The 27422-nt window shown below is 43.2% G+C and overlaps 1 protein-coding gene across 1 annotated transcript in view; it reads right to left on the bottom strand.

Moving 5' to 3' along the window:
* LOC137342314 (coiled-coil domain-containing protein 63-like) overlaps window positions 1-12274 on the bottom strand; it is a 49801-nt gene extending 37527 nt beyond the window's left edge. The window contains exons 1-2 of the mRNA XM_068006254.1: window positions 12180-12274; window positions 4065-4229 (exon numbers count right to left, since the gene is read on the bottom strand). Of these exons, the coding sequence (XP_067862355.1) occupies window positions 4065-4229; window positions 12180-12274 (260 nt within the window). The remainder of the gene's footprint in view (window positions 1-4064; window positions 4230-12179) is intronic.
* Window positions 12275-27422: the final 15148 nt, after the last annotated feature.

The following is a 27422-nucleotide window of genomic DNA, read 5'->3' as shown; positions in this document are numbered from 1 at the left end:
GATATGTGATTCACATTACACAGATAACCACAATGTGTTTGGTTTCGAGCACTTGTGTTATATATTTCATTTTGTTTTAAAGGTATTTTAATTTTTTTTTATTTATAAATTTTTTAGCTATATTGTTGGTTTTTGCTCCATACCAAGCATTAGGTTTTAGATTTTATTCCTGCTCTTCTTACTCTAGATATTTTGACTTCAATAATTGCACTACTCTCATAATGAGTTCTTGGCTCCTTAAAACCTCGAGAGTATCTTCACTGGTCCCAATATCTACGTAAATTTTTGATAACGTGCCCATGATAATGAACAGAAAGCTGTCCTTTTGCCTTAGCTGCTTTATCTATCCTGTGCCTCTCCAGGATCTTCCTCATATTTCAGAGACCGGCAGAGCATCACAAACAGCAGACCTTGTTTTAGGCCTTAACTGCCAAACAAATGTATTGATTAATAGATAAACAAGTGAGTAAATAAGAATAATATTATGTACCTATTTACAGTAGATGTTAGACTGTGCTAACTCCTGGAAACAACAAAACTAATAAATGATTTGCAATCTCTACACTAGATTGTGCATTTTATAATTAAGCTTTTGGATGCACAATTATTCTTTACTTCTTATAATTTTACCATCTGCGGGGACTAAATGGCCTGACTTGATCTTTATAAAGTTCCAGACTGACTCTAACTTGAACAGCCCTAACTAATTAAATAACCCTGAAACGATTATTGGGACTTCATGGGTTTGAATAACTGTCAGCTACATTCAAAAGGAGCTGCCAGTCATACAACATAACTGAACAAATGGCACAGTTGTTCATGTTTCAATTGTATGGCTTGGTTATCTGCTCAGGGACCAAACCAACTAATAGTCCTTGCAACGTTATATTAAGTTAGGCTGGGGCATGGTTCTAAATGCAGCTGGTTTTGGCTCTATGTATTGTGACTGAATTAAAGGAACCACAACCAAGCCAAAAATAGTTAAAACATGATTTATTTTTGTCACATCAGGTACCATTCCTCCACTGAGAGAGCAAGTAGAAAATCTGATCCCAGGGCCGAAATTTTAGCCCCACAAACAGGTGGGTTGGGGGCAGGTGGGAAGGTAAAAGTTGTAAAAAAAATAAAAACTGACCCCAACTTGCCTCCAACCCGCCCACTTCTGGTTCTAACAGAGGCGGGATGAGGGGCGGGCAACCAACCCGCTCTTAGGAGGCAGGTCAGTCAGTGAAAGCTTTCAAGGAGGCCGCGGGCCTCCATTTTTACAGCTTTTTATTTTTTAACCCCTGGGGGCCGGGATTCCCAGGTCTTCTGCATCATGCCAGGTGAAAGGAGGCGAGAAAGCTCGAAACAGCAGGGGCCCAATATTAGGAGGGAGGCAAGTTGCCAGCGGGGGGTCGACTGGGCGCGTGTGTAACCCGCCCAGTAAAATCGGTCGGTTCCCCACGCGATCGTAAGTAAATTGAAGCCACTTACCTTGGCTTTCGGGTTTCGCGCTGGAAAGCTGCGCAGCGGGCGGACTGTGCTCCCGCATCATAGGCTGTCAGCTGGAGGAGCCCTATTTAAAGGGGCAGTCCTCCACTGACTGATGCTGCAGGAAGGAGCCAAAATTACAGCATGGAGCAACCCAGGGGGAAGGCTGCTCCCAGGTTTAATGATGCCTCACTCCAGGTCCTACTGGATGGGGTGAGGAGGAGGGGGGAGGACAGAGATCTTCTCCCTGGCAGACTGGAGGAAGTAGCCTGCCTCTGCCACCATGAAGGCCTGGCTCGAGGTGGCAGAGGAGGTCACCTGCACCACCAACATATCACGCACCTGCATACAGTGCAGGAGGCGCTTCAATGACCTAAGTAGGTCAGCTGAAGTGAGTACACTTACTCATTCCCCTACACTCCATCTGCCACATCACCGCCCCCACCCCACATCTCCTTCTGCACTGCCAACACTACTCTATCACATCACTGCTCACACACACTCAAAAGCTCATCCTCTCTTATCTGCACTTACTCACCTCGCCAGTACTCATCCCACCACTACCACTCAACCCAATCCTCATACAATCTCATAATCATCCTCTCATGCATCTCTTTCATGGTCAGCCTCACCCCACCTGCCACTACCTGTGCTGCAGCCACAGGGCATGCATCACGTATGTGTAGTAGGAAGCGTGAGGCAAATGTGTCGTGAGCATGAAGTGGATGCACAAGGGTGTTTGAGGGTTTGTCATGGTTTTTACTTATATTTGATTTCTGATCAACTCACATTACAAATTACATTGTCACCACTACTGCCATGTCTTGGCCATTTTTGACTGGCTTGTGCAATAATGCCCTTTCATGAGGTTCTCCATGAACACCCTTGTGCCACCCATTGGGTCACCCTACAGTGGGTGTATGTGTAGTTGCACGACTACTTTGTGCAGGTGCCTGTTGCACAGCACTGTGTTGTGTAGCTCCATGCGGCGGAGGTGGACGGCATGCCTGGCAAGACTGGTGATGTTGCTCGTCCTCCAATGGAGTGATGAATGCAGCAATGGACCCCCACCCCCCCCCCCCCATCCTGACGGTGTGAGGGTGACGGGGTCCACAAAGTAGGTAAATGTGTTTGGACAGCAGAGTTTAGGTATGATTTAATAATTTGGAGTGTGGAGACAACGGTGTGACAGGCAAAACTTTGTCTGAGGTGACAGAGAGCCCTGCTGCAATGAATGAGGGTTTACCCCGCATCTGTTAAATGGACCTTTGCAGCTGCCACTGGCTGCTGGCTGCAACACGTTTGTTTAAACATATGTAAGGAATCTTACAACACCAGGTTATAGTCCAACAATTTTATTTTAAAATCACAAGCTTTCGGAGAATATCCCCTTCGTCAGGTGACGAAGGGGATAATCTCCGAAAGCTTGTGATTTTAAAATAAAATTGTTGGACTATAACCTGGTGTTGTAAGATTCCTTACATTTGTCCACCCCAGTCCATCACCGGCATCTCCACATCTTTGTTTAAACAGGCAGTGTTTCCCCCAGGATGGGAAACACGGTCTGGGTAGTCCAAAATCCGAATCCTCCTAAAATCTCCAACTAATGAGGTCTGTAAACGGCCTCAAGTACCCAGATAATGATCTTAAGTGGGATCCCGCCGGCTTTGATTGCCCGTGGGAGTCCCGCATGCAGGGGCTGCACGCGCACCGATTCGCGTCAGGGGGGATCCCGGAAGTGGGCGGGTTGGAGCCGGGCTCAGGACCCGCTCCGGGAATCCCCAATTTTAGGAGCCCCCCACCACCACAAACGCACCCGCTCGGCCATCCGAAAATTGACCCCCAGGTTAATACCTCTATCGCACTGCTTGTGGACCTGGAGGAGCAGGAGTGCATCCCCGCTCCGGGAATCCCCAATTTTAGGAGCCCCCCACCACCACAAACGCACCCGCTCGGCCATCCGAAAATTGACCCCCAGGTTAATACCTCTATCGCACTGCTTGTGGACCTGGAGGAGCAGGAGTGCATCCCCCAGGCCCAACAAGCCTACCTGCAGACTTGTCATAAGTTTCCCTCCTTTTCTCTCTCACCTCTACTTCCCTTCTTCCCAGGCTCTACTTCCCTTCTTCCCAGGTGGGATTGGAAACTGTGGGGAAGAATCTGATCACATCACATGGTGACACAGAATCTCAGTGCCCTAACACTATGCTGTTAGGCATTATGTAGCGGTGTCACTGCTTGATTGTTATGGTACACTGGAAGTATAGAATCAGTATTTATCCTGGTCTGACACCATACAAGCTGTTCATTACCATACTCCCAAGAATGACCATGTCTTCTAGATGTGAACTGATAAAAATTGAACACAAAATAGTCAACTGGCCCCATTTGTCTTTTAACCTGTTACCACAGAATTGTGAAACTGCTGTGTTACCAGACTGTAAGAGCCCCAATATCATCACATTAAGAAAAAAATCTGGCAACATCTTGTTTAAGCAGTAGCATTTTACCAATGCTAACTTTAAATGCTGGAAATCTCATTTTCAGAAAATCATGGCTTTCCTCTTGCATGAAGCTGCAAAAGAACTTACAGTTGGCGTATGATGGTACGCTCAGACTCTTCACGGTAAGCCCTTTGATCACCTTCCAGGTTGCGTAATTGATGCAGAAGTCTCAGTTTGACTGCTGCTGCCGTTGCCTCTGTTTCTGTGTCGCTGTCTAACAGCGTGCTCTGCGAGGTTAACATCTTTTCTCCCCTGTTAAAATACAAAAGCAAAGTTATTCCTTAGACAACTTATAAGTTAGATTTCCTTTCTCTTTTATACTTGTTACAAATCATCTGCTAGAGTTCACACCATTCCAGTATCTCTTCAGACTATTTTTCAAGTATATATCAATGCAGTCAAAGAGCAATAATTTTCCCAAAAAAAGGAAATCACAGCTGGGAACTCAGCTGAGGAAAATTGCTATTCTTCAACAAAGATATAATTTTTGACAAGCCTACTATTTTCAATGAATTTGAAGACCACATTGCAAAAATTACAGCTTTGCAAGAAAGTTGTTAGGAATGGAATATGTCTACATGTCTATAAATAAACACATTAATTATAATTGAGGGCTATAGTGATTGTTATGAATCCAGCTTTCTCTCAACACTTTTAACTTGTGTTCACAGCAAAGAGGGTATTTCCTTAAGCAGACCTGTCTACGAACTGACACCTGCAGCTTTATACATTCTATGGATGGATAGTGTGACACATTTAATTATCCTTTAAGTACAGTATATTGCACTGAAGACCACATGGAATGCCCACCCTGTTCTCCTGTCTACTTTGTATGATGGTATATATCACACTGCCAGACTGTCACATTCAAGTTAAAACTAGCAGACAAATTATTTATAAGTAAGGTAATTACACGGAAGCAGAAAGACGTGGCAAGATACCAATGGTACAACTACTTTGAAAACAATAGCAACAGAATCAGTCCACAAGAGGTTCATGTAGATATTTCTTAAACAGTCCGATAATTTTCAAGACTTTTGAATTAAACAATTTTTTGTAGACTTCCCAATATGATGATTATATGTGGCTGGTGCAAAGTTTCTGCCCACCACACAGAACCCAACTAGGCTGAACTAAAGTTGAGTAGCTAGGTCAGTGTCTTTATGCCAAAAGAAGCCTTGCATGTCAGAGATATTAATGTTGAGATATTAAAGCCTAAATTGTATGATTTTGCTGTTTCTTCAGAATGGTTTGGGACAGACTAAAATGAAAATTTGCTGTTCACAGCCAATTTTTTAAAAGTCAGTCCGTTAGCATAGTGATAGGTGCGGATGAAGACAGGTGCAGTGAGTGCATTAGTGATTGACGTGGAAAACTGTGTGTAAGTTAAATTTAAGGGGATTGGAAAAATTAAAGGGGAGTATCACCATGGGCAGACAAGCGTTCTGAAACATTTTGGAGCACCTCAAAAGGCATCTAAATTTATTAGCAAGTCTGAAGAGACGGGGGCTAAGAGTCAGGCAAAAATGAAGGGAAAGAAAATCCAAGGTGAGGCATGAGTCTGTAGGCAAATGATCGAGAAGCCCAGCACTTGACCACTTGTTTAATGGTTGCTGAAATGGAGGTGGAGCTGCATGAGGTGTTTGTGAGGATTGACCTCAGTGCCACTACACCGTACCATCCCCTTAGGTCAACACTGCAACATGCTTACAAGGGGGTGCAACAAATTTTCAGGCCACATCTAACCATTACTACCACCGAATGTGCCAGCCTTATGCTGCATAGTAGCTGCAGGAATTCTTTATTTCTAGCCAGAGTGATGGGAAATGGCATGCAGACTGACACACCCACAAACTAAATATTTCAATGAAACACATGCCTGTTTCAGTCCTTTTTCCAATACTGGGTGCCACATTTATGTTGCAACAATGGCTGTCTGGTATTGGAAAATTCAGGTTTAACTATCCTCCTCTGATGCATTTCCCCTGACAGATCAGCCATTAGAGACAATAGGGCCAATTTTCCTTGCCGTAATTGCCCAGAGTAAGTGTGTGTTTCACATTTGAATTACTTGACTTTTGCTGAACCCCACTGCTTTTCTGGCTTCTGCTATTTTATACATGATGACCAAGCACTGAGTGCAATTAGTGCCTCAGATCTGAATTCATTCCAAATTGAAGGCAGGAAGTTGTGTGGTGTTGCAGGTATCAGAGGCCTGCAGCAGCATAAAGGCCAAAGGAAATTTTGTCCTGGTGTCTGCAGCAAAATGGCCTCATTACACAATGTAGCCCCTGCTGCACCAAATAACTTGTAAGGTTGTTCTAGCTAAGTTAAATGAAAGTTGTTGGCTGCCCCTTTAAAGATCCTTTGATCTCAAGGTTCAACTTGGAAAGAATAACTTCCAGTTCCGATGGACATTCTTTAACCGAGGCATCTGCCCAGCAATAGGGTTGGAAAATGATACGGAAGATGTTATGATGTTACTTTCATGTCATTAAAATGCATCCGCCTGTATCAGGCAGGAGTTTCTGAACCCACCCATTCGAGCCTTGGAAATGCATGTCATGCGCAAAAGTGACAGACAGCAGCATAATTAGTTTCCATCCCTTTTTCCAGTCCATAATGTTCCACTAACTGTCCATAGTGCCCCAGCACACGGGCCATTAAGGTCGGGAAAATCAGCCCCAATTAACTTTATCTATTTCCCTTAATTTGTGGGCTCATGTACATTAGCATGTCAAAGAAATACTGCCCAGCTACCAAGCAAATTTGACTAAATTTGCTTCTGAGCACAGGCAGTGGCACTAACAAAGAAGGTTTACCACCTCTCAATGAAACTGTGGATATCATAGAGTCATAGAATGGTTACAGCACGGAAGGAGGCCATTCGGCCCGGCGAGTCCATGCCGGCTATCTGCAAGAGCAATCTAGCTAGTCCCACTACCTAGCCCTTTCCCCGTAGTCCTGCAAATTTTTTCCCTTCAAGTACTCATCCAATTCCCTTTTGAAAGCCATGATTTAATCTGCCTCCACCACTACCTAAGGCAGTGCATCCAAATCATAACCACTCAATGTGTAAAAAAGTTTTTTCTCATGTTGGTTCTTTTGCCAATCATCTTAAATCTATATCTGGTTCTTGACCCTTTCGCCAATGGGAACAGTTTCTCTCTATCTACTCTGTCTAGACTTTTGAATGCCTCTATCAAATCTCCTCTCAACCATCTCTGCCCTAAGGAGAACAACACCAGCTTCTCCAGTCTATCCATGTAACTGAAGTCCTTCATCCCTGGAACCATTCTAGTAAATCTCTTTTACATCCTTCCTAAAGTGCGGTGCCCAGAACTGGACACAATACTCCAGTTTTGGCCGAATCAGTGTTTTATAAAGGGTCATCAAGACCTCCTTGCTTTTGTGCTCTATACCTCTATTTATAAAGCCCAGGATCCCGTATGCTTTTTTATCCGCTTTCTCAACCTATCCTGCCACTTTCAACGATTTGTGCATATATACCCCCAGATCTCTCTGTTCCTGCACCCCTTTTAGAATCATACCCTTTAGTTTATATTGCCTCTCCTCGTTCTTCCTACCAAAATGTATCACTTTATACTTTTCTGCGTTAAATTTCATCTGCCATGTGTCCCCCCATTCCACCAGCCTGTCTATGTCCTCTTGAAGTCTATCACTATCCTCTTCACTGTTCACTACACTTCCGAGTTTTGTGCAAATAGATAAGTCACCTGGTCTGGATGGGATGCACCCTAGGATGCTGAGGGAAGTAACGGGGGAAATTGCGGAGGTACTGGCCATAATCTTCCAGACATCCTTAGATACGGGGGTGATGCCAGAGGGCTGGAGAATTGCAAATGTTACACCCTTGATCAAAAAAGGGTGTAAAGATAAACCCAGCAACTACAGGCCAGTCAGTTTAATCTTGGTGGTGGGGAAACTTTTGGAAACGATAATCCGGGAAAGGATTAACAGTCACTTAGAGTAGACAGGGCTGATGGCCGGCGCGGACACGATGGGCCGAAGGGCCTCTATCCGTGCTGTATGACTCTATGACTCTATGACTCTATGAGTGTGGATTGATTAGGGAAAACCAGCAGGAATTTGATAAAGGCAAATCGTGTTTAATCAACTTGATAGGGTTTTTTGAAGAGGTAACAGAGAGGGTAGATGAGGGCAATGCAGTTGATGTGATGTATATGGATTTTCAAAAAGCGTTTGATAAAGTGCCACATGGTAGGCTTGCTGTTAAGATTGTGGCCCATGGAATAAAGGGGGCAAGAGCAACATGGATACAGAGTTGGCTAAATGACAGGAAACAGAGAGTAGTGGTGAACGGTTGTTTTTCGGACTGGAGGGAGGTATGCAGTGGTGCTCCCCAGGGGTCAGTGCTGGGACCGCTGCTTTTCTTGATATATATTAATGACTTGGACTTGGGAGTACAGGGCACAATTTCAAAATTTGCAGATGACATAAAACTTGGAAGGGTAGTGAACAGCGAGGAAGTTAGTGATAGACTTCAAGAGGATATAGACACTCTGGTGGCATGGGCAGACACGTGGCAGATAAAGTTTAACGTGGAAAAATGCAAGGTGATGCATTTCAGTATGAAAAATGAGGAGAGGCAATATAAACTAGAGGGCACAATTCTAAAAGGGGTAGAGGAACAGAGGGATCTGGGGGTATATGTGCACAAATTGTTGAAGGTAACGGGGCAGGTTAAGAAAGCAGCTAAAAAGCATATGGGGTCCTGGGCTTTATATATAGAGGCATAGAGTACAAAAGCAAGGAAGTCATGATGAACTTTCATAAAACACTGGTTCGACCACAACTGGAGTATTGTGTCCAGTTCTGGGCACCGCATTTAGGAAGGATGTGAAGGCCTTAGTGAGGGTGCAGAGGAGATTTACGAGAATGATTCCAGGTATGAGGAACTTAAATTATGCGGATAGACTGGAGAAGCTGGGATTGTTCTCCTTGGAACAAAAAAGATTGAGAGGAGATTTGATAGAGGTATTCAAAATCATGAAACGTCTAGACACAGTAGATAGAGAGAAACTGTTCCCATGGCGGAAGGGTCAAGAACCAGAGGACATAGATTTAAGGTGATTGGCAAAAGAACCAAAGGTGACATGAGGAAAAACTTTTTTACGCAGCGAGTGTTTATGATCTGGAATGCACTGCCTGAGGGAGTGGTGGAGGCAGATTCAATCATGGCCTTCAAAAGGGAACTGGATAAGTACTTGAAACGAAAAAATGTGCAGGGCTAAGGGGATAGGGCAGGGGGTAAGACTAGCTGGATTGCTCATGCATAGAGCCGGCGCGGACTCGATGGGTCGAATGGCCTCCTTCCACGCTGTAACCTTTCTATAATTCTATGATTCTATGTGTCATCTGCAAATTTTGAAATTGTGCCCTGTACACCCAAGTCCAAGTCATTAACAAACATCAAAAATAGTGGTCCTGTACCAACCCCTGAGGAACACTACTGTATACCTCACTCCAATCTGAAAAACAACCGTTCACCACTACTCTCTGTTTTCTGTCACTTAGCCAATTTTGTATCCATGCTGCCACTGCCCTTTTATTTCATGGACTTCAACTTTGATGACAAGCCTATTATGTGGCACTTTATCAAACACCTTTTGGAAGTCCATTTATACAATATCAACCGCATTGCCCTTATCGACCCTCTCTGTTACCTCTTCAAAAAACTCAATCAAGCTGCCTTTAACAAATCCGTGCTGGCTTTCCTTAATTAATCCCCACTTGCCCATGTGACTGTTAATTTTGTCCTGGATTATCGTTTCTAAAGGTTTCCCCACCACTGAGGTTAAACTGACTCGCCTATAGTTGCTGGGTTTATCCTTAAACCCTTTTTTGAACAAGGGTGTAACATTTGCAATTCTCCAGTCCTCTGGCACCACCCCCTTATCCAAGGATGATTGGGATGATATATATGGACAGTTTTTTCTATTGGCCACTCCTCAATACAGAGACAAAAAGAACCCTTTTCCACAAACAGCAAGGTGACGTCAATTTTTAAAATCACACTTACCCTGTCTAAAGTCATATAAATATATATTATGTGGATGTTTTCCTTATTTGATGCAGGACAAATGCTGAAAGGCTGGAGGCATTATAAAACAATCAAAGTCATTTCTGCAACCCAAAGCCAATGATTTTCCTTACAGTTCAAAAACTGGTTGCTTTTTTATTCACTTCCCTCAGATTTTATTCAATTCCCTCAGATAATGAAGCAGTCCGTGCCCGAATGCAGCAAGACCTGGACAACATATAAGTGGCAAGTAACATTCGCGCCAGACAAGTGCCAGGCAATGACCATCTCCAACAAGAGAGAGTCTAACCACCTTCCCTTGACATTCAACGGCATTACCATCACCAAATCTCCCACCATCAACATCCTGGGGGTCACCATTGACCAGAAACTTAACTGGACCATCCACATAAATACTGTGGCTACAAGAGCAGATCAGAGGCTGGGTATTTTTGTGGCGAATGACTCACCTCCTGACTCCCCAAAGCCTTTCCACCATCTACAAGGCACAAGTCAGGAGTGTGATAGAAAACTCTCCACTCAAGAAGCTCAACACCATCCAGGACAAAGCAGCCTGCTTGATTGGCACCCCATCCATCACCCTAAACATTCACTCACTTCACCGACGCACCATGGCTGTAGTGTGTACCATCCACAGGAAGCACTGCAGCAACTCGCCAAGGCTTCTTTGACAGCATCTCCCAAACCCGCGACCTCTACCACATAGAAGGACAAGGGCAGCAGGCACATGGGAACAACACCACCTGCACATTCCCCTCCAAGTCACACATCATCCCAACTTGGAAATATATCGCCGTTCCTTCATCGTCGCTGGGTCAAAATTCTGGAACTCCCTACCTAACAGCACTGTGGGAGAACCTTCACCACACGGACTGCAGCGGTTCAAGAAGGCGGCTCACCACCACCTTCTCAAGGGTAATTAGGGATGAGCAATAAATGCTGGCCTTGCCAGCGACACCCACATCCCATGAACAAATTAAAAAAAACTTCAGTTATTTTTTTAAAATCCAGTTGATTAAGAATGGTGATAGAAAAGAGCAAAGGTTTGTCATATTCTGACTCTTCCACAGCAATCAATGGCATAGATTCAAAATTAAAGTGTGGCCATTTCCACAGTATATGGGAGCTCACATGTCTAACATGCCAAAATACATCTTCAAATCTTAACACCTACTCTTCTGGAGCACCAAGCCATAATAGACTATCATGTTCCTGGCTCACTCTTTGGTCTCTGCTGAGTTAGCTGATTCTAGTTCAGGCGCTACAGTTGGACCTTACCCAAGTGGCCATTCCTTTTTAGTGTGATCAGGCTATTCAACTGCAGAGGGCATCGCAGCTAAGCCCAATCCCATCTTCATCCAATGTCACATGTGTACTTTCCAGAAGTGATCACTGGATATCAATTAGTAGAGTGAGCCCTGACTGATTTTCCCCTTCCTAGCCCAGGGATACTGAGGAGAATTGTAGTACCCCATCTGCTGTCCTGATTGAGATCAACTAACAGCACATACCAGAGTTGAACCTGTGACCTTCTGATCAGTCCCACTTACAGACCAGTCACGAATGACCTCCTCCTCGACCTCTCCACAACATTCAATATAGTTGGCCACACCATCCTTCCCAATGCCTCTCCTTTGTTGTCCAGCTCCATGGGACTGCACTCATGTAGTTCCACTGCTACCTGTCCAAACATGGCGAGCACATCTCCATAATGGCTTCACTTCCTACCCCGAATCATTATTTCTGGAGACTCCTAGACATCTATCCTTGGCCCCCTCTCTTCCTCAACTACATGCTGCCCCTTGGTGGTATCATCTGCAGACGTGAAACAGTTTCCATATGTATTCTGACGATACCCAACTCTACTTCTCGTCCTACTGGCCTCCTATCCTCCACCCTCTGTAAACTTTTAATTTGTGCAAAATCCAGCCATCCATATCCTGTCCTGCACTGTTGCACTCATTCATCACCCTTGTTCTCTCTGACCTCCACTCTCACCCAATGTGTTAAATTTTAAATCACTTCAAATCCTTTTAAGATTTTGCCTCCTCCTCCTGCCTTATATCCTCTCCTGCACCATTTGATCCTCCAATTATGGCCTCTGTGCAACTTCCTACCTTTGCTCTACTATGGGTGGTGGAGTCTTCAGCCTGCTTAGTTCTACCCTCTGGAACTCTCTTCGCAAACCTTTCCACCTCTCCTGTTCTCTCATCACTTTTAAAAACCTCCTCAAAGCCCATCTTTTCAACCTAGATTTTGGTCACTTCTCCTAATCTTCTCTCCCATGGCTTGGTGTCCATTCCTTTCATTTGTTTTTTTTTTAAATTCTCCTCCCCTCTGCAAAGCAAATATTCAGCATTGAAGCCACTATCGAAATGCATGTTCTTGTTAGTATCACACTGGGTTGTGCCTTTACCCACAGGGGAGTTACCTCTTTTAGGTGAATGGGTTTCTTGTTTTTTGAACCAACCATTTGTTCTGAATACATGCATGCGTAGTCACCCAACTACTGAACTAACCAAGCCGAGTGAAGTTAATTGTAACGAAACCTGTGTTTAGTAACTTGCATGGACACATTCCAACATCAAGACCAGAGATTTTGTGTGTCCCCTTGCCTGGCTACTATCTCAGGCTAAACCATATTGTTCACAACCTCTGCACCTGTTTGACCCCAAGCTGAGCTTCTGGTCCTATATCTTCTCCATTATAAAGACTGCATACTTCTACCTCCACTGCCTACCTCAAGCCACCTGCCACTGAAACCTTTATTCATGCCTTTGTCACCTCAATATTACTTCAATGGCTCCCCGGCCGGTCTTCCATCCTCCACTTTCAATAAACTTCATCTCATCCAAAACTCTGCTGCCTGTATCGTATCCTGCAACGTATCCCACTCGCCCAACACCCCTGTCCTTGCTGATTTACACTAGCTCCTGGTCTCCCAATGTCTCAGATTTAAAATTATTTTCCTTGCATTTAAATCCCTCCATGGCCTTGTCACTTCCTATCTCTGCAAACTCCTCCAACACTACAACCCCCCGCCCCCCACAAATTCTCCATTCCTCTGACTCCAGTCTCGTGCAACTCTCCCTCCCTTCCCCTACCAATGGCAGTCATTCTTTCAGTCACCTACAGCCTACTTTCTGGATTTCCCTTCCTGGACCCCTTCACCTCTCCAGCTCCTTCAGCCTTTAAAATGCTCCTTAAAAAAACACCTCTGAACAAGCTTTTAGTTACACCTCCTAACTTCTCTGTTGGCACAGGCGCCTTTTTCCTTATGCTTTTTTGAAGTGCCTTGGGGTTTTTTTCTACATTGACAGTGCTATAAATATGTATGCAAGTTATTGTGTTGTGTTTCCAGATGACAATATACATCTCAGCCTTAGGATTTTAAAACATACTAATATATTGCTAAATAATTGATATTTTTGCAATGCCTTACCAACATCACATATATAACAATATCCATTGGTGTTATCTTAAAAGATGTTCTGAGTCATGCATTGAACAGTATGGCTGCCAGGACTTCAACAAAAGCTGTTTTGTTTGATGGATCATTGGAAAGCTGGTACCATGAGTTGATCTACTAACCAACGCACACAGGAGACTGGCATATGCTGGATGCGTCATCTGTTTGTATTTTTACGATGCTAGTGGCACAGAAGATGAGAGCAGCAGTTAATTTTACTGATGCATAAATTCCTGGTTATGGCATTCTTCAGATCCATTTAGAATACATTGCACATGGCAGATACTTAACTGGATATTCTTGCCACAAAACTGGCAGTTCTAAATGGTCCACAAATGTCACCCTGGGGCAATATGCCTTACCCTGAGGTTAATTAAGCCTCCTGAGAAATAATTATCCTCTAAACTTTCAGAAGCAAAATGCTGCTCTCTCAATTGTTAGCAGATTTTAAAGACATTAATATTCTGTTTAACATTTTAAAAGGGGCATTGAATCTGCTCTCACATTCAGTTGCTTTGTATCTGTCAACCATGAAAAGTATTCATTCATGCTAAAGGCAGATTTTAGAATGGACAGGTAGGGAAAAATTGCTGTCTATCTCCAACCTTACGGTTGAGAAAGGCATGGATGTTAGGGAACTTGGTGAAATAAATAGTGATGTCTTGAGGAGTGTACATATTACAGAGAGGGAGGTGCTGGAAGTCTTAACGCGCATCAAGGTAGATAAATCTCCGGGACCTGATGAAATGTATCCCAGGACGTTATGGGAGGTTAGGGAAGAAATTGCGGGTCCCCTAGCAGAGATATTTGAATCATCGACAGCTACAGGTGAGGTGCCTGAAGATTGGAGGGTAGCAAATGTTGTGCCTTTGTTTAAGAAGGGCGGCAGGGAAAAGCCTGGGAACTACAGACCGGTGAGCCTGACATCTGTAGTGGGTAAGTTGTTCGAGGGTATTCTGAGAGACAGGATCTACAGGCATTTGGAGAGGCAGGGACTGATTAGGAACAGTCAGCATGGTTTTGTGAGAGGAAAATCATGTCTCACGAATTTGATTGAGTTTTTTGAAGGGGTAACCAAGAAGATAGATGAGGGCTGTGCAGTAGACGTGGTCTACATGGACTTTAGCAAAGCCTTTGACAAGGTACCGCATGGTAGGTTGTTACATAAGGTTAAAACTCACGGGATCCAAGGTGAGGTAGCCAATTGGATACAAAATTGGATTGACGACAGAAGACAGAGGGTGGTTGTAGAGGGTTGCTTTTCAAACTGGAGGCCTGTGACCAGCGGTGTGCCTCAGGGATCGGTGCTGGGTCCGCTGTTATTTGTTATTTATATTAATGATTTGGATGAGAATTTAGGAGGCATGGTTAGTAAGTTTACAGATGACACCAAGATTGGTGGCATTGTGGACAGTGAAGAAGGTTATCTAGGATTGCAACGGGATCTTGATAAATTGGGCCAGTGGGCCGATGAATGGCAGATGGAGTTTAATTTAGATAAATGTGAGGTGATGCATTTTGCTAGATCGAATCGGGCCAGGACCTACTCCGTTAATGGTAGGGCGTTGGGGAGAGTTATAGAACAAAGAGATCTAGGAGTACAGGTTCATAGCTCCTTGAAAGTGGAGTCACAGGTGGATAGGGTGGTGAAGAAGGCATTCAGCATGCTTGGTTTCATTGGTCAGAACATTGAATACAGGAGTTGGGATGTCTTGTTGAAGTTGTACAAGACATTAGTAAGGCCACACTTGGAATACTGTGTACAGTTCTGGTCACCCTATTATAGAAAGGATATTATTAAACTAGAAAGAGTACAGAAAAGATTTACTAGGATGCTACCGGGACTTGATGGTTTGACTTATAGGGAGAGGTTGGATAGACTGAGACTTTTTTCCCTGGAGAGTAGGAGGTTAAGGGGTGATCTTATAGAAGTCTATAAAATAATGAGGGGCATAGATAAGGTAGTCAAAATCTTTTCCCAAAGGTAGGGGAGTCTATAATGAGGGGGCATAGATTTAAGGTGAGAGGGGAGAGATACAAAAGGGTCCAGAGGGGCAATTTTTTCACTCAAAGGGTGGTGAGTGTCTGGAACGAGCTGCCAGAGGCAGTAGTAGAGGCGGGTACAATTTTGTCTTTTAAAAAGCATTTGGTCAGTTACATGGGTAAGATGGGTATAGAGGGATATGGGCCAAGTGCAGGCAATTGGGACTAGCTTAGTGGTATAAACTGGGCGACATGGACATGTTGGGCCGAAGGGCCTGTTTCCATGTTGTAAACCTCTATGATTCTATTCTATCTCCCCCCTCCCCTTCCTTCTCTGTTGTGTGAAGACCAGCTGAAGGACTAAGGTTGGATTCCTTGTTTTCTGCTGTGTTAGCTGATCTCAGCCAGGATGGCAGTAATGGGATACGATTGGCCTCAGTGCCCCTTAGTTAGGAAGAATCGTAGAATCATAGAATCAAAGAATCTTACATCTCCAAAGGAGGCCATTTGGCCCATCGTGCCTGTGCCAGCTCTTTGAAAGAGCTAACCAATTAGTTTCAAGCTCCTGCTCTTTCCCATAGCCCTGCAAATTTTTCCCCTTCAAGTATTTATCCAATTCCCTATTGAAAGTTATTATTGAATCTGCTTCCACCACCCTTTCAGGCAGATCATAACAACTTGCTACTTAAAAAAACAATTTCCTCATGTCGCCTTCGGTTCTTACACCAATTACTTCAAATCTGTGTCCTCTGATTACCAATCCTTTTGTCAGTGGAAATAGTTTCTCCTTATTTACTCTATCAAAACCCTTCATGATTTTGAACACCTTTATCAAATCTCGCCTTAACCTTCTCTGGTCTAAGGAAAACAATCCCAATTACTCCAGTCTCTCCACTTAACTGAAGTCTTTCATCCCTGGTACCATTCAAGTAAATCTCCTCTGCACCCTCTCTAAGGCCTTGACATCCTTCCTAAAGTGTGGTGCCCAGAATTGGCCACAATACTCCAGCTGGGGCCTGACCAGTCAATTATAAAGGTTTAGCATAACTTCCCTGCTTTTGTACTCTATGCCTCTATTTATAAAGCCAAAGATCCCATTTGCCTTTTTAACAGCCTTGTCCTGCCATCTTCAAAGACTTCTGTAGATATACCCTCAGGTCTCTCTGTTCCTGCACCCCCTTTAAAATTGTACCATTTAGTTTATATTGCCTCTCCTCATTCTTCCTACCAAAATGAATCACTTCACACTTCTCTTTGTTAAATTTCATCTGCCATGTATCTGCCCATTTCACCAGTCTGTCTATGTCCTCTTAAAATCTGTTACTATCCTCCTCACTGGTAACTACATTTCCAAGTTCCATGTCATCTGCAAACTTTGAAATTTTGCCCTGTATTCCCCAGTCCAGGTCATTAATATATATCAAAAAGAGCAGTGGTGCCAACACCGACCCCTGGGGGACACCACTGCACATTTCCCTCCAGTCTGAAAAACAACCATTCACCACTACTCTCTACTTTCTGTCCCTTAGTCATTTTCATATCCACACAGACACTGCCCCTTTAATCCCATGGGTTGCAATTTTGCTAACAAGTCTATTATGTGGTACTTTATCAAACGCCTTTTGAAAGTCCATATATACATCAATCACATTACCCTCACCAACCCTTTCCGTTACCTCATCAAAGAACTCAATCAGGTTAGTCAAACACGATTTGCCTTTAACAAATTTGTGTTGGCTTTCATTTATTAACCCATATTTTTCCAAGTGCCAATTAATTTTGTCCCAGATTATTGTTTCTAAAAGTATCCCCACCACTGACGTTAGGCTGACTGACCTGCAGTTGCCGGGTTTATCCCTCTCCCCTTTTTTGAACATGGGTGTAACATTTGCAATCCTTCAGTCCTCTGGCACCACTCCAGACTCTTTGCAATTTCCATCTTTACTTCCCTCAGCAACCCAGGATGCATCCCATTCGGACCAGGTGACATTTCTACTTTGAGTGCTGCCAACCTTTTAAATACCTCCTCTGTATCTATTTTGATCCTATCCAAATTCTCTACCACCTCCACCTTTACTGTGACATTGGTTCCGAATGGGCCCTACCCTTCCTTTAATTACCCTTTTACTATTTATATGTTAAGAGTTAACAGAGTTCCCAGCCCAATCACCATTCAGTGATTTCTTTTGGAAAGTGGTTTTGAGGACAGCTTGGGGCTTGTTTATGATGCTGCTGCCTACAGTTGAATAACCTGTTGAAACTCACTGGGTTCTCACTGAAAAAGGACCACTTAGATGAGGTACTAGTGGCTGATTGGCACCAGGGGAACCGTACCCCAGAGAGATTCAGCGCCTTCAGACAAGCAGAGGAGAAAATAATTCATTCAGTGTCTATACGCGAGCACCAGAAGAGGCCGTGAATCATTTTATATTCCGCGCAGTGGTATGATAAATGTTTTTACAAGGCAGCATTTTATGTTATTTACGACTTCGTCTCATGGATCCCCAAAAACACCTAACAAGACTTTAGTGCCTCTTGAATTACCTTATGGGCCAAGTAGACATGTCTTCTAATAAAACATATTTTAAGGAGTCCGAAACATAAAATTGTAAATGTTCTTATCACATTGTAAAGACTTACTTGAATACAATTAAAATGTGAGAGAAATAAAGTTGAGCGGAGATCTCATAAAAGCGTGAAGTTCAAGCTTCTTCTCAAAGTTTCATATAACTAAAAGTCTAGCGTTGCCGTGGTTACTGGGTCAGCGATTGTGACGAGACAATCAACGTTCTCCGAGTGGCCATGGCAACCAACGCTTTTCGAACCATCGGGGGAGGAAATGCCCTCCAGATGCGAGACCGCTGGAACTCGATTTAGAGAATTGGCTATATGGGATTAAAGGAAGTGCAGATATCATGACGTTGCTTTTAGATGATGAATCATTGCAGCATTGTCTTCAAATTTAAATAATGATGAGTGTCACAGATGTATTGGTATGTTTAGGTACTATGTACAGAATAACAGTATTGGAAGTTGCCAAATGGACAAGTTGAACTCAAAATTATCCAACTCTACATGATTGTAGAGAAAACATAAAAGTGGGATTTTAACCACCTGGGCACAGTAGTTCTGTGTAAGCAGGTGCAAATAATGAAAGAAAGGGGGAAGAATCAAATCACTGCTGTATTTTTATATATTGTGGTTTTACCAGTTTAAAATATTTGTACTCATTGATATTGTGACAGAAACAAGAATTGGCATGACAGCTGGCAATTAACATTTCAGTCCTAGATCTTTAACAAGATGGTGCAGGGTTTAGCAAAGAATATATTCATATTGATTTTATTTCTGTCAAGACAGATATTCCTTTGAGAATGCAGTATTTAAAAAAGAATACTTCATTTGTCTGATCTGTATCATTATTTACAAGATGTGTATTAATTTCTGTTTGTAACATGTTTATAAGAATCCAACCTCCCGAAGGAGGAATTCATTGAGCCTACACTTTGCGGAAAAGTTCAAGTTCAGATTAATACCAATAACGATTGCCCAAACAGGGATATTGTCTGAAATTGATATGTCAAAAGCCACATTAACCAGTGCTGAAATAAGTGATTTTGAGGTGAGAATTTAATCTGTTCTCAAGTAAGTCATATGCTGCTGCCAAGAACACGTAATTTTTGCCAGAGAGGAAATCTGTCCTCCAGGAATCTGCGAGAGCCAATTCCCAGTGCATCACTACAGGTTTTCTTATCATCTGGGATCAGTTCTGCACTTGCATTCTTCCTGAAATAAAGGATTCAATCGTTGTACCAAAAGTTGCATCAAAATAACCTCAACGAAATCCACTTGTCACCACATTTCCATTGACATTATCTGCTCACTCACAAACTAGGCCCTTGCCTTCCATGACCTTATTGTGGATGATTGCATAGACATCCTGATTTTGAGTGAGACTTGGCAAATGGACAGTGATTCCTTGCCCCTTGTTGGAGCCTTCCCATATGGCTATACTTTTCATGACCTGTCCTGCACAAACTGCCACTGTGGTGTTGTGGTGATCACCCCCCTCCTCAAAAAACCCACCATTGATCTCTCTGATCTTGCAAACTATTGCCACACCTGCAACCTCCCTTTCCTCGCCAATGTTCTTGAACGTGTTGTCCCTTCCAAACCTATTCCCATCTTTCCCGCAACTCCATGTTTGAATTTCTCTAATCAGGTTTCTGCCCCTGCAACAGCACTGAAGTGGCCCTAATCAAAGTCACAATGACTGTGGTGCATTTTCCCTTCTCATCCTCCTCAACCTCTCTGCAGCCTTTAATATGGTCAACTACACCATCTTTCTCCAATGCCTCTCCTCTGCTGTACATCTCAGTGTGCTGCCCTCACTTGGTTCCTCTTTTATCTATCTAATCCTAGCCAGAGCGTCTCTAGCAATTGCTTATCTTCCCCCTCCCAACCGTTAACTCTGGTATCCCCCAAGGATCTATCCTTGGACCCATCCTCTTCCTCATCATTTGAGGACATGGGGGTCAGCTTCCACATGTACACTGACAAACCTAGCTCCACCTCTCCACTAGCTCTTTAGACCCCTCCACTACCTCTGTGTTGTCATCCAATATCCAGTCCTGGATGAGCTGCAATTTCCTCCATTGGGAAGATTGAAGCCATCATCTTTGGCCACCGGCACAAACTCCGTAGCCTTGCCACCAATTCCATCCCCTTCCCCAGACCACTGTGTCAGATTGAACCAGACTGTTCACAACGTTCGACCTTAGGCTGAGCTTTCCACACTGTATCCTGTCCATCACAAAACCGCTTTCTCCACTTCCATAACATCGCCCACATCCATCCCTGCCTCAGCCCATCTGCTGCTGAAACTCTCATTCAACAACAACAACAACAACAACAACAACAACAACAACAAGCTTGCATTTTTATAGCTCCTTTAATGTAGTAAAACCCAAGGCTCTTCTCAGGAGTGTTATCAAACAAAATTTGACACCGAGGCCACATAACGAGATATTAGGACAGATGACCAAAAGCTTGGACAAAGAAGTAGGTTTTAAGGAGCATCTTAAAGGAGGAGAGAGAGACATAGAGAGGCAGAGAGGTTTAGGGAGCAAATTCCATGGCTTAGGGCCGAGGCAGCTGAAGGCACAGCTACCAATGATGTAGCAATTAAAGTCAGGGAAGCGCAAAAGGCAAGAATTGGAGGAGCGCAGAGATCTCGGAGGGTTATAAGCTGGAGGAGGTTATAGACATAGGGAGGGGCGAGGCCATGGAGGGATTTGAAAACAAGGATGAGAATTTTTTAATTGAGGTGTTCACAGACCAGGAGCCAATGTAGGTCACAGGGACTTGGTGTGAGTTAGGATACAGGCAGCAGAATTTTGGGTGACTCAAGTTCATGGAGAGTGGAAGATGGGAGGCCAGCTAGGAGAGCATCGGAAGAGTCAACTCTGGAGGTAACAAAGGCATGGATGAGGGTTTCAGCAGCAGATGAGCTGAGGCAGGGATGGAGTCAGGCGATATTACGGAGGTGGAAATAGGCGGTCTTGATGATGGAGCAGATATGTGGTCGGAAGCTCTCAGGGTCACATAGGACACCAAAGTTTGAATGGTCTGGTTCAGCTCAGACATTTGCCAGGGAGAGGGATGGAGTTGGTGGCTAGGGAACGTGCCTTTGTCACCTCCAGACTCGACTATTCCAAAGCTCTCCTGGCCTGCCTTCAATCCTCCAATCTCTGTAAACTTCAGCTCATCCAGTATTCTGCTGCCCATATTCTATTTTGCACCAAGTTCCACCCACCCATCACTCCTGTCCTTGCTGATCTACATTGGCTGCCGGTCCCCCAAAACCTCCAATTTAAATTTCTCATCCTCATGTTTAAAACTCTTCATTGACTTGCTCCTCCCTATCTCTGGACCCTCCTCCAGTCCTACACCTCACCCCCCCCCGCCGCCAGAAATTTCCATTTCTCCAACTCTAACTTCTTGTTCATCCTCCCTCCCTACACCCCATCATTGGTGACCATGCCTTAAGCCGATTATGCTCCACTGGAATTCCCCCCCTAATCACCATCACCTCTCCACCTTCCCTCCTCCTTTAAAACCCTCCTTAAAATCCACCTCTTCAATCAAGCTTTTGATCACTTCTCTTAGTATCTTGCTCTTTGCCTCAGCATCCATTTCTGACTCTGTGAAGCACCTTGGGATGTTTCTCTACATTAAAAGTGCTGTATAAATGCATTGCTGTTGTTGAGATGATTAGTTGGGTGAAGATTGCTGCACATTATGATGCAATTCCTGCAGTTATGAATTTTGACTTTGGATCTATTACATTTTGCTCTCGCACTCAACCTTATCATGAGTTTAAACATAACACACAGGTCAATCAGCATTTGCGGAGAGCACAGACAGGTCAGTAATTCAGGCTTAACCATTCATAAGATCTGAAAAATGAAAGATGTACAAGCATTTCAATAGAATCAGATAACAGAGGAGGAGTGGAAAAGTCAAACAACCAGAGATAAGACATATCAGTGGAATGATCATTAGATGGTGTTAAAGATCATCTCAGTCAGGTGATGGAAATAAACAAAGAACATGTGATTAACTAAAGTAGAGCCAGGCACACCAAGGAAAATGGAAGAAATGGGAGAACTTGCAAACACAGAAAGCGGTGGTCACTCCTACCAAGGACAACATCCAGGCTTGGGCTGATAAGTGGCAAGTAACATTTGCGCCTGACAAGTACAACACAATGACCACCTCCAACAAGAGAGAGTCTAAACACTTCCCCTTGACAATCCATAAGACCATAAGACCATAAGAGATAGGAGCAGGAGTAGGCCATTTGGCCCCTCAAGCCTGCTCCGCCATTTAATGAGATCATGGCTGATCTGATTTTTACCTCAACTCCACTTTCCCGTCCTTTCTCCATATCCTTTGACTCCCTTGCTGATCAAAAATTTGTCTAACTCAGCCTTGAATGTATTCAATGACTCAGCCTCCAAAGCTTTTTGGGGAAAAGTATTCCAAAGATTCACGACCCTCTGGGAGAAGAAATTCCTCCTCATTTCCATCTTAAATGGGCGACCCCTTATTCTGAGACTATGCCCCCTAGTTTTGGATTTCCCATGAGGGATAACATCCTCTCAGCATCTACCCTATCGAGTGCGCCCTCAGAATCTTGAATGTTTCAATAAGATCTCCTCTCATTCTTCTAAACTCCAACAAGTATAGACCCAACCTGTTCAATCTTTCCTCATAAGGCAACCCTTCCATACCCGGAATCAACCTAGTGAACCTTCACTGAACTGCCTCCAATGCAAGTATGTCCTTCCTTAAGAAAGGGCACCAGAACTGTATGCAGTACTCCAGGTGTGGTCTCACCAGCACCCTGTACATTTGTAGCATGACTTCCCAGCTTTTATACTCCATCCCCCTAGAAATAAAGGCCATTTGCCTTCCGGATTACCTGCTGCACCTGTATGTTGACTTTTTGTGTTTCATGTACGAGGACACCCAGATCCCTCTACCATAGCATTTTGTAGTATTTCTCCATTCAAATAATATTTTGCTTTTTTATTTTTCCTCCCAAAGTGGATGACTTCACATTTTCCCACATTATATTCCATCTGCCAAATTTTTGCCCATTCGCTTAACCTGTCAATATCCCTTTGCAGACACTTTGTGTCCTCATCGCAACTTGCTTTTCCACCTGTCTTTGTATCATCAGCAAATTTGGCCACAAGACACTCTGTTCCTTCATCCAAGTCATTGATATATATTGTAAATAGTTGAGGCCCCAGCACTGATCCCTGCGGCACCCCACTAGTTACAGATTGTCATTTTGAAAATGACCCTTTTATCCTGACTCTTTGTTTTCTGTTAGTTAGCCAATCCTCTATCCATGCCAGTATATTACCCCCAACACCATGAGCTCTTATCTTGTGCAGTAATCTTTTATGTGGCACCTTATCGAATGCCTTTTGGAAATCCAAAAATACTGCATTCAACGGCATTATCATCGCCGAGTCCCCCACCATCAACGACCTGGGGTTTGCCATTGACCAGAAACTTAACTGGACCAGCCACATAATTACTGTGGCTACAAGAGCAGGTCAGAGGCTGGGTATTCTGCGGCAAGCGACTCACCTCCTGACTCCCCAAAGCCTTTCCACCATCTACAAGGCACAAGTCAGGAGTGTCATGGAATGCTCTCCACTTGCCTGGATGAGTGCAGCTCCAAAAACACACAAGAAGCTCAACACCATCCAGGACAAAGCAGCCCGCTCGATGGAAACCCTATCCACCACCTTAAACATTCACTCCCTCCACCACCGGCGTACCGTGGCTGCAGTGTGTACCATGTACCAGATGCACTGCAGCAACTCTCTTGTTCGACAGCACCTCCCAAACCCGCGACCTCTACCACCTAGAAGGATAAGGGCAACAGGCGCAAGGGAACACCATCACCTGCACATTCCCCTCCAAGTCACACACCATCCTGACTTGGAAATATATCGCCGTTCCTTCTTCGTCGCTGGGTCAAAATCCTGGAACTCCCTACCTAACAGCACTGAGGGAGAACCGTCACCACACAGACAGCAGCAGTTCAAGAAGGCTGCTCACCACCACCTTCTCAAGGACAATTAGGGATGGACAATAAATGCTGGCCTTGCTAGCGATGCCCACATCCCATGAATGAATTTTAAAAAAGCATGCAACTCAGATCTAAAATTGGAAATAAAGAACTTGCATTTAAATAGGTCCTTTGATATCCTCAACACTTCCCAATGCACTTCACAACTAAGGTCCCACAAATAGCAATGAGTTGAATGACTAGTTAATCTGTTTTGGTGTTGTTTGTTGAGGGGCAAATGTTAGCCAGAACACCGGGTGCGGGGTGGGAGCGGGTCACAGGTTGGAGGTCTGAAGTAGTTTGTGTGCACTTGCAGGGCACTGGAGCAGAGAATCCTGGCCTGTATTTTCATTTCTTATTTCCAACACATGCAGATTTTTGCTTCTTATTATTACCATAGACTTGTTTTGTAATTATTCCTTTGAAATTACAGGATTGAAGTTCCCAATGGTACGGTTCTAAATTGTACAGACCAGAAAATCCTTGGTTTGATCCCTGGTCTTGCTGAGTTAGCTGATCTCATGTACATTGCTGCGAACAGGCATCTTGCGTGACACAGAAAAAAGGGAGTATCAGAAGAAATGTTATCTTGGGACCAGACTCATGATGGGCTCGGCGCTCAATCCCGCTGCCTTTCAATTGCAGGAGGTGTGGAGAGCAGATGACTAGATCCACACAAAAAGCAAATTTAGAAACTGACTGTGAACCAAAGCCTCTTTGACCAGTTCATCAATACGCTCCTCGGAATCAGTCTTATTGCATTACCTATTATTTTCCAATGATTAGTTTTCCTGACCCCAACCATCAATGACATTATATAGAAGAAAATTACTTAGATTTACTAATTTGTCCAAAAGGAGAGTGGAATGCAGAAGCTGTCTTCTTGAAAAGTCGAACCTGAACTCCCAGGCCCATGCAGAGCTGTTGCTCTTTTAAGGGTGATGAAGGAAATGGAAATACTGCACTTGGAGAGAAATTTGTCTCAAACTGTGATCTGCTTTTTATGGTAACCTTCTGGATCCAGTCAGGGATCTTAATGTACGCTATACATTAGTGGAGCATCAATCATCTTGTTGGTTTAAAATACAAGATGGTTAATAACAAAAGAATTAACCTTCTAAATAACATGTTGCACTTACAGCTATAGAGCAAGTCTTTGGCTTAGTGGTAGCATTCCCATCTCTATGTCAGAAGCTGCAGGGTTTGAACCCCACCTCAGATAGTCCCAAGCTCTGGCTCTGAATTCTGGGTTGACATCCAGCAGGATACTCAAGTCCGGTGGGTGTGGGTGGCTCCCCTTCATCATACAGGTTGTGGGAGTCCTAAGGACTAACCAACCTATTGGCTGGTATAACAATGGTTACAGCCATGGAAGGAACAGCCTGTCAAACCGCTAATCAGCCTGCAAATCCTTCCACTATTCCACACTATTCTGAAAGTGAAGAGTTCAAGATATGTAAAGAAGAAGAACTTACAGATATTATATTTATAAAATGGTGTACCTTGCAAAAGTAATATGTATAGCTATCTTTCAAAATAATGTATTGCCATCTGAAAGACTAAGTGGAATTATTGACTGACACAAAATTAGTCTATTGAATAGCTCCATGTAAACTTCATAATCCCTTACATTTTGTAAACATGAACTGTGTTTTTTAATCTGATGTTCTTTGGATTGAAATGAACAAGTTATAATGTTTTATAGACTTTTCACTGGTGTTTTACAATTTATTTGCTCCTCTGTTCAATATGATGATTTGTTCATTGCATTTATTGCAAGTGTTGTGAAATTACAAATGATTATGTTGTAAAGCCGGCAATTTTCAGTCGCAGCTGTTACAAACTATATAGAATGCAGATATACCATATACCAGTTATACCAGAAATGTAACTGAAATGGAAACATAGCAAAAAAAATTGAATAGTGGAATGTTAACACGCCACTAAGAGTTCGAATGTCAAAAGTTCGCACTTTTGAAACTTTGTTGTAAATTTCTGTTGCATTGTGACACAGTTGTGATTTCTATTCAAATCCAGTAATTTCTAAGCAATTGCATTTTCTGTTTGTGGGGCTTTGCTGTGCACAAATTGACTGCCATGTTTACCTACATAACAACATTAACTACACTTCAAATATATTTAATTGGTCCATGAATCACATCAGTAAATCACCACCAAAACCAAGATTAAGTGGTCATTTATCTCATTTGCTGATTGTAGGACTTTGCTGTGCGCAAATTGGCTGCTGTGTTTGCATACAAAGCAACCGTAACAACACTTCAAAGGTAATTCATTCACTTTGAAGTGATTTGGAACATCCTGAGGATGTGAAAGGTGCTATATGAATTCTAGTAGTCTATAGAAATTTGTTCTGTTAAACATCATTCGATTAAGGTACACGCTTCCTCCTGCAACATCTGCTCAGTGTTCAACTCCTGCTCAGTGGTCGACCTCTCCCCCCTTGTGAAGTGCCTCAGGATATTTTGCTATGTTGAAGGTACAATACAAGTGCAAGTTGTTGTTGAAACACAGCACAGCGTTCATTTACCCACTCCACCAGGGCAAGGGAGCCTTTTTAAAATGCAGATACTTTGATGTTCTTATAATTTGCAAGGAATGACAATCATGCAGTTATGTTAACAGTTTTCTTCTGACTTGAAGATTGATAAGGATTTTTAATTCGACACTAAGTCTGTCCATTGCTTGGAGGATTTGAACACTTTGACCTCAATTTGTAATCTCTCAAACATGCCCAATGTAAAAACAGTATTTAGGCAACATAAGGATACAATTTCACTCCATGTAATTGTTAATGTCAGCATTTTTGAAATATTTCCAGACATTAAAAAAGTCAGACTATAGTCTTCAATTTAACATTTTGCAAGTTTGTTATCAATCATGTTCACACAAGTACAGTCACTTAGTTAAAAATGGAATAGCCAAGAGTTACAACTCCACTTTTAGTATTCCTCATGTCAATCTGTGAAACGCCTTGGGGCATTCTTTATGTTAAAGGGGCTAAATAAATGCAAGTTACTGTTGTTCGTTATTAAACATAATCCCTATATAAACCACCTGAATACAATCCTGCAGTTTCTTTAAACTTAGACTAAGTGTTATGGCTTATGAACATTCCTATTTACATCTTAGACATTAGAGAATGTATTTTATTCCAATTCTCTTCCCTCATTGCTTGCTGGTAGTGGCTAGCCATTGGAATGTTGAATTACATTGCCAAAACATATTTGGCTGGTA

This window comes from Heptranchias perlo, chromosome 25, assembly GCF_035084215.1.
Source record: "Heptranchias perlo isolate sHepPer1 chromosome 25, sHepPer1.hap1, whole genome shotgun sequence".
Classification (NCBI taxonomy): domain Eukaryota; kingdom Metazoa; phylum Chordata; class Chondrichthyes; order Hexanchiformes; family Hexanchidae; genus Heptranchias; species Heptranchias perlo.
The sequence above is the reverse complement of the archived record's forward strand: the minus strand, read 5'-3'. Positions and strand labels throughout refer to the sequence as shown.